General features: G+C 40.9%; 1 protein-coding gene across 2 annotated transcripts; it reads right to left on the reverse strand.

Annotated features, from left to right (window-relative positions):
* cpa5 (carboxypeptidase A5) lies at positions 1 to 8,443 on the reverse strand (the record flags this gene model as incomplete). 2 transcript variants are annotated; one of them, XM_034200542.1, is given in 9 exon segments in its annotated part: positions 1 to 31; positions 688 to 798; positions 899 to 1,000; positions 3,934 to 4,035; positions 4,445 to 4,549; positions 4,751 to 4,885; positions 5,976 to 6,057; positions 6,807 to 7,003; positions 8,306 to 8,443. In XM_034200542.1, coding segments are annotated over 8 exon segments (733 nt in total), but the record flags the coding sequence as incomplete, so codon positions are not given.

Genomic DNA, 8,443 nt, shown 5'->3' on the forward strand with positions numbered 1-8,443 from the left:
TGGGCTTCCTGGTCTTGCGCCACATACGGTTCTGGAAACATCAGAATAGTTCATCAGAATATGTCACTTTTTAACTTTGGTTTATTTTCTAATGTTGTTGTAACTTTTCATGCATTCATCTTTCTTTGAGACGGACACTGTCAGCTTAAACTGATTTACACGACCCGTTACTGTCTATACTGACTAGAATGTATATTGCAACCTGAATTTATCAATGTCTTAAATCCCACAGTTTATGTGGAACTAAGAAGGCAAGGCAAAGCAATTCAAAGTGCTTTACAAAAAGGAAAGACATTAAGAGCATTAAGAAAAAGTGCAGCAGAAAATAATAATAAATTCGAATTTTAAAGCACCTTTCGTTGCTAACAGCAATCCCAAAGTGCATATTATAAATGGCCTTTAAAAACACTCATTTAAAAGCAAAGTTAATAAAACATGAATAACACAAGTAGGCTACATGAATAAAAGTTACAGTGCGGTGTGAGAAGAACAAGTCTCTGCATTCATGTCTTGAAAAATGTTTGGGAAACTTATGCCATGCTCAAATTCACATAAAAACTCTCTTAATGTCATTGGGTCAGAAACAAGATCGAGAAACGCTGCATAAGCCTTTTTAGAAGTCCCACAAATACATTTTATGGCAGTTGAATATGAGTGAGTAACATATTCTAGCTTTGTGAGACTCACGCTGGTGTGGGAGAAGTAGTAGCCATCGGGGTTGGTCACGATCTCCAGGTAGATGTCCATCTTGTTGAGGATGGCGGTGAGAGCGGGGTCACGTCCGTAGTCATCCACAATCTACTCACAGAAAGGTAGAGAATACGTTGTTCAGTGAGCAGCCGGTTTGTGGTCATCAGCTGAAGATGGACTAAAAGCAATGTGGACATTTTTAAATCACCTTTTTGGCGAACCAGGTGCCGCTGGCCTGAGTGACCCACTCTCTGGAGTGGATTCCAGTATCGATCCAGATGGCGGGACGGTTGGTTCCTCCGGTGCTGAACTAAGACACGAGAAGGAGGAGCAGTCAAACAAACACATAATGAGTGAACATACTTTCAATTATTGTTATATATCTTTTTATATTAAAGGTCACCTAGTATGCCAAATCCACTTTGTCCTGTCTCTTCTACATCAACATGTGTCCCCTCTTCTTCATGTCTCTTCTACATCAACATGTGTCCCCTCTTCTTCATGTCTCTTCTACATTAACATGTGTCCACTCTTCTTCATGTCTCTTCTACATCAACATGTGTCCCCTCTTCTTCATGTCTCTTTTACATTAACATGTGTCCCCTCTTCTTCATGTCTCTTCTACATCAACATGTGTCCCCTCTTCTTCATGTCTCTTCTACATCAACATGTGTCCCCTCTTCTTCATGTCTCTTCTACATCAACATGTGTCCCCTCTTCTTCATGTCTCTTCTTCATCAACATGTGTCCCCTCTTCTTCATGTCTCTTCTACATCAACATGTGTCCCCTCTTCTTCATGTCTCTTCTACATCAACATGTGTCCCCTCTTCTTCATGTCTCTTCTACATCAACATGTGTCCCCTCTTCTTCATGTCTCTTCTACATCAACATGTGTCCCCTCTGTGGAAAGAGACTCTGAAAGTTTCAGGAACAAAGATTCTCTCTCTTTTTGATCCATTTCTATAAAAACCTGTCTGAAAATGAGCTGATCAGATTTTAGCCACTTTATGATGTCATAACGATGTTTTGTCTTGTGTAACCATTAGCCAATCACCAACCAAGGTAACCCCCCCCCCCCCCCACACTTTATCACCTGAATCTCCTCCTAGAGCACCATTAGACGCATTCACACCGGAGTACTTTTACCCGTACTTTTCCCGTTTTGTTCCGATAGTGCCTGGAATTTTGCGTTCACACAAAAAAGAGAACTTAGTTCTGAAAACTTTTACCCCCATTTGTAGTCCCTGCTAGAGAGGTGGGACTATCCTGGGGAGAACAAAGTACCAATTTCGATTGGCTGGGCGAATTGCAAACCACGCCCCGTAAAACTCTGAAAAGTTTTTTGAAGTCGCCATTCTATTTGCTTGCATTAGCATTATTAGCGTTATTAGCATTAGCCCCACGCACCAACGGAGAGAGAGTAACTTATGGCAACACAAAAAAAAACATGGGAGCGGTGGAGATGAGGAGGTGTCGGCGTTCTGGCGATTTACTCGGAAGACTTCAGTAGAAGCTGCTGGGAGTCCCAGCAGCTTCTACTGAAGCCAGCCCCCAACTCCGGGGTCTTCCGAACGGGGACTTCGGGTGGCAGTATACGCCGTGAAGCAGTGACGTGCGGTGAGGTTCATGGCTGGTGAGGCACTGACTCTTTCAGGGTCAGATTTATAAATATCATATTTTGACCATAATCGACATATTCGGTTATTTTCAAAAGCTTTTTTAGTCTGATGCTTCGATTCATTTTAAACAGACCGTTCAACAAAAGGATACCCAAAATCTAAATATTGGATTGTTCTTTCTTAGTATGATCCCATTTTCATTACAATTGGGGTCTTACCTTGACTTGAAGATGAAGTCCATGCTTTCCTTCTGGACAACAATCTCTATTACTTTTTTGTAAAAGTTCTCCTTATCTTCCTGTAGTTTCAAAAGTCTAGTTTGTTGTTTGCGTCGCGTCTCCTGCCATGGTCTACCCCGTCTCTGCGTAGAATAACAGTAGCAACAAGAACCTGTGGGCTCACTTGCGCCCCCTTCAGTGCGGCAGAGGTTATGGCTGCCTCCCCTGGTGCTTTTTTCATTGCCGTTGTATGATGAGACCAGCGAGCCTAAATATCATATATACGTGAAATAAGTTATTTAGAGACTATGGATGGCGAGGATAAATGTAATAAAGGGATCTACAAACATTACATTGGTGACATACAGTGAGATGGTGCAGGCATGCGCTTAGGGCTCGCTTTCCAGCCAGTTTCTGTGGGGTGACGCATTTTGAGGTGAGGCAGAGCTCATCTGTGCCTCACCTCACCACACAGTAACTGGCTTGAGCGCGCTCACAAAATAAGTGCCCGCGTTAAATTAGTGCCCGCGCTCCAGCAAGTTACTGTCGGCTTACGTGAGGCAGAGCTCGTCCCTGCCTCACTTCTCATCGCTACCCGTAGTTGTAGCGGAGGAGCTCTGCAAATTTGCTGATTTTGACTATAAAAAGCGATTGGAATCAAACATAAATCACATTTACAAGTTACAACACAGATCAGTGGAGACATTTTATTATTATTACTATTTCGTTTTTCTTTAGTTGTTTTTCCGTTACATTGGAGTATGACAGGTGAGGCTCTGCCTCCCCTGCCTCCCCTGACTGCATGTCGCTGCCGTGAAGTGGTTTGCGGCCTGCCAGTAAACCCAAAGCAGAAGTGACGTCAGCGGCTTCATTTGCGTAATCTTTCCTGAGGAACTTATTCCGGTGTGAACGCGATCTGTACTTAGTTCCATGTGCCGGCACTAAGTGCTGGCACTAAGTACGGTAAAGTACTTGGTGTGAAAGCGGCTATTGTGTTCTTTTTAACCAAATCTCTCTCAGAGGGGCGTGGGGAGGGGCTTTTCATTTTCATCTAAAGTAACAGACAGATAATCAGCACTTTGGAAACAGAGCTGAAACAGAGGGGATTATGGGTAATGCTGCAATGATCTGTTTGGTGTTTGGAGCCAAACACTTCAGACGTTCAGAGACATGTTTTGTATCTATCTGAGACCTGTAATATATTGATGAAAATCAGTATAATAGGAGACCTTTATATAGAAGGTTTCCACAATGTCTAGTCAAAGAAACAATCTTAATTTCCTAATGAAAGTTCTCAAATGATCTTCTGTCCTTCATTCAGAGTAATGTTATGTTTGAGTTGTGTTTATTCAGCATATGAAAAAGACTCTTCTTTGCTGCAAATGATCCAGTTTGTTATATTTACCTTGAGCACATTCAGGGGACGACCCTCGTAGCTCTTGCCGATCACAATCTTGCTGACCAATTTGGGATTCTCAGCCACCAGCATGTCCTGGAAACTGTAGATCTACAACAAATACACAATCATGATATTTAGGGTTAGGGTTGTGATAACAAGTTGTTGACATGGATTAGGGTTATTTTGAGTTGCAGCTTAATTATATAGTTTGAAGTCGAATGCTTTTCTGATGTAGATGATCACTTTCTACAAGCCATCCGGTCCTTTAATAACCAGAATGAGAACTTGGTCCCAATGTATTCGGTTGATGACTGCATTTCGGTTGGCATTTGTTAAATATGTTCTGCATGTGGATAGTATCTCAACGCCCATCCAAGGGAAGAAGTGTGTTCTTCTCTATTCTTAAATGTTGGTCCGACCGGGACATTAACCACACACTGAGCTTCTTCTTCAAGTTTAAAGGGATAGCTATGAGTATCAGCAAATTCAATTAGACTCAGTGAGTTGGTGCACTTACCTCATTGATGGGGTGGTACCTGGCATAGTCGTAGCTGTCAGCGTTTTTGGGCTCAGGAACACGAGCAGCAGAGACCATCTCCATCCGCTCCTCATCCAGCATCGCCTGCAGAAACACATAGGTTAACATTCATTTTAACATAATATATTTTTCTGTCCGACTGAACTTTGGCCGAAAAATCAGCTTCAAACTTCTTAAAAACTCAAAAACCAAATGCAGTAGATTCAATTCTGTTCATGTTCACTTTGACTTTGACTTTCGATGAAGCCTGGATTGATATGTCAAGCTGTTTTGGAGGCCTCTTACCTGAAGGTCTCCGATCATGATGGAGTAATCGATGGCGTTACTCTCCAGGTGAATTTTGATGGACCGCAGGTTGTGGTGGGGAACTCTAACATCCACAGGGGTTCTAACATCTGTCACTCCCCTCCAGAAATCCAGCTAAAAAGAAACATATAGCACACAACATTTGATCTTAGGGTCAGGTTCAGGTTCTTTATTTGTACCCGTAAGTAGATTTAGTTTACAGATAAAAGGACAAGGGATCCATCCTGACACACTCTAAAGACAAACAACAGACACATCCCTAATAAAAGAACTAAGAAAAGTATACCCTGCTCCGTCAAATCTTAAAATATTTAAAAACAATTCAAAAGAAAAGCACTTTTACAAACATGGACATTCAAAATTCATAAATAAATAAATAGGCATCTGTGTGACGCTCCTATGATTGGTTGATTTGTGCAATAGCTGCTGGGATAAAACTGTTTTTATACCGCTTCGTTCGACTCTTCGCCCGAAGGAAGAAGCTTAAATTCTGAGTTGGAATTGGATGAGGGTTACAGCCCGTCTACACTACAGGCATCGAAAAACTTGAAGCTGGGCGTGTCTGAAGCTTGGCGATTTTTTGCGAGCAACGCGACCAACAACCAATCACATGAATCTCCCGCCCCCGACATACAAAGCAATAGCAATGTTAAAACGAAGTAAACTGGATATAAACTCCCCAAACAGGCGAAAACCTACCAGTTTCACCCACTGTCTCTGCCACCTCCCTCCATGCCTGGTTCCTCCGGTTTGTATCCCGGTAAATAGTTCTGGTCGTAAAGAACCGGGTGATTTGCTACCGTAATTTCTAGTTTGGAATATGAGGAAATTAACTGCGGTCTGGCTCTCCCAGCTTGCACGCGGTTTGATTGGCTAGCGCTTGTACTGGCGGGATTTGCATAAACGGGATTTGATTGGCTGACGCCAGCTTCGAGCAAGCATCGAGCCTCAAAAGTTGAACATTGTTCAACTTTTGACGCCGATAGACGCTCGCGATGCTTGCAACGCCTTGCCATGCTACCCACAATGCAGTTCGGCGAAGTTTGAAAATATCCTACGTCACCCCATTCAAATGAATGGGCGAAGCGTTGAAAGCATTTTTTGACGCCTGTAGTGTAGACGGGCCGTGGTTGATGAAGCTTTGGACTTTCATTATTTACAAACTATTTTATTCAGAAGTAATTATCAGAGCATGATGAATGACCTCAAACTCGTGGTTGTCCTCCAGGTCGTTGATAAGAGCCAGCTGGTCTTCATTCTTGGCATACATGCGAAGAACCTGGTGCCTGCAGAAAGAGACGCAGAATGTTTTACATCTGTTGACTCAAGAGAACTTCACAATCAGCTAGAAGTTGGCACATATACTGTAGGGGGAAATCGCATTTCCCAATATCTGACGCTCAAAAAGCACACCACTGGTCCTGGAGACATTTTAAAAATTCAATAAAAGCGATTGTTATAAAGTGAACATATTGATTATTTCACATTTCTGCACACATCTAAAGATCTCTTACAGCCTACAACTCAGTGAGAGGATTGTAGTAGCAGTGGAGGAATGTAATAAAGTACATTTAAAGTATTAAGTACTATTTTGAGGTAATTTAACAGAGTATTTTTTATTGTAAGCAACTTTAAACTACTCCACTAGATGTTGGAAGCCAATATTGTAATTTTTAATCCACCACATTTATCTGACAGATTCAAATTAAAACAAATACAAATCATCTAATAATTAAACATTTTATTATAGGTTAATATATCCAGCAGCAGTATACAAAGTAAAATAAGCTCTTCCTTTACCAGCTGGGATGAACACAATCAGGTCATTTCATGTTATTCTGAAATGGGCCATTCTTCATAACGAGTACTTTTACTTGTGGTACCTAAGTATATTTTGATGCTGATACTTTTAGTAAAATAAGATTTTGAATGCAGGACTTTTACTTTTTATAGTATTTTTACAATATTGCTAATTTTGCTTTTTGAGTATAAAATCTGAGTTCTTCCACCGTGGGTGTTAGATACCCACACTTACCCCTCAAAAGTCTCCTTGCCGAAAACGGCCACGAACAGCACGGTAAGTGCGAGCAGCCCCCTCATATTGACTGACTGAACTTGGCGGGGTCCGATCGAGGCTTTTATATCTGAATGTGTCGGGTTACGTGTCCAAAACCACAACCTTGCTTAAGGTGATGGAGGTGTGGCAGCGGCTGGAGCCTTTCCCACGTCAGCCTGGAGAAACCAGAGCAAAAGTTACACCATGCAAGTTGTAACTTATCTGGACTTGTGTTCAGTTTACTAAGAGATGCTTCTATCTGTTGTGTCTCCTTTTTTACAATTACACATCAAGGTATTGCATTGTTCAAAACTTCAACTAGAATATATATACACATTTTTTTTTTTTTTAAGTTGTTTGCTATTATTTTTAATAAATAAATCAATGTATCGACTTAGTGTTGCAGCACACGATACAACAATATCATTATCATGTACATTTGCTTTAAATAAAACTTTACCTCATAGCACCAAGCATTATTTGTTGCATTGTATGTTATCAAAGATGTAATGGTTTCCTTTATTACATTTTTTTTCAATGTTTTCATATAGAAATGTCTTCATAAATACTTGTTTTTGAGAGTCTAGATCATTTTGCTAAATATAGTTCATGGTTTAAGGATTATTTGTAGTGTGTTTTTTCGGAACAACATGACCTTGACAATATGGCTTATCTCAAAGCTAAGCTTGTAACTCTTATCTGTTGTTATTGTGTGAATAACCACAGTTCCTTAGACACACCCATGGAAACGATACAATGAAAGAGTCGTCGTCTTGTCTAAGTTCAGGTTTTAGCTGAAGATGCCGTCTCATTGCTCAAAAGGAAGCAGCAGCTGTGTGTTTCAGCTTCCTCTTTGTGACTGTGGGCGCAACACTGACATCAACAAGCAGTTTCTAAAGAGCAGAATTTAAACCAGCTGTTGGGTTACATGTCCTGTGTACTGCACGTTTTAGCAGTAAAACACGTGCAGATATGAGACAACTTGATGTCAGAGTGATAGAATTCACATCTGGTGCATTTATATGCATGGTTTCATTTAAAAAATGAGATATTCAACCAAAAATGTGATGAATAAACAGAAAAGCTCCATCAAAGTAACGATAACTGATAAAAACATGCCAGATTTTGCCTTCTACTGCTTAAAAAAATCATTTTTTGTAGGTAAAGTATAAGCTTCAATGTTTTGACATTCACCAATGGACACCAGATAACGCTTTTAAAAGACACTGAAATCCATGTAATTTCTTCTATGAATACCTTCTTATGTCTGTATCACAAAATAATTATCGCACACTTTCAGATGTTAAAAGTTATTTGACATTACTCACTTATCCGACATCTATCCCCTGCCCAGAATCTATGAGTTTATGTTCTGCAGCTGATAAGGACTGTGCAGTGGAAAAGTAAAGAGACAGAAGCGAGACAGAGTCAGGTGTGGAAAACACCTGCCGAAGGGTTTCTGATTCACAGAGACTTACAGAGAAGCAGACAGCGTGTCCGCCAGCTTCCATGTGCCCTGCCGAAGTGTCCTTGAGCAAAACACTTAGATCCTATCTGCGCAGTGTAGGCATCACTAAAGGCATCATCTAAAAGCATAGAACACAGAAGTGTCTGTA

Source organism: Gymnodraco acuticeps, unplaced genomic scaffold, assembly GCF_902827175.1.
Source record: "Gymnodraco acuticeps unplaced genomic scaffold, fGymAcu1.1, whole genome shotgun sequence".
Lineage (NCBI taxonomy): Eukaryota > Metazoa > Chordata > Actinopteri > Perciformes > Bathydraconidae > Gymnodraco > Gymnodraco acuticeps.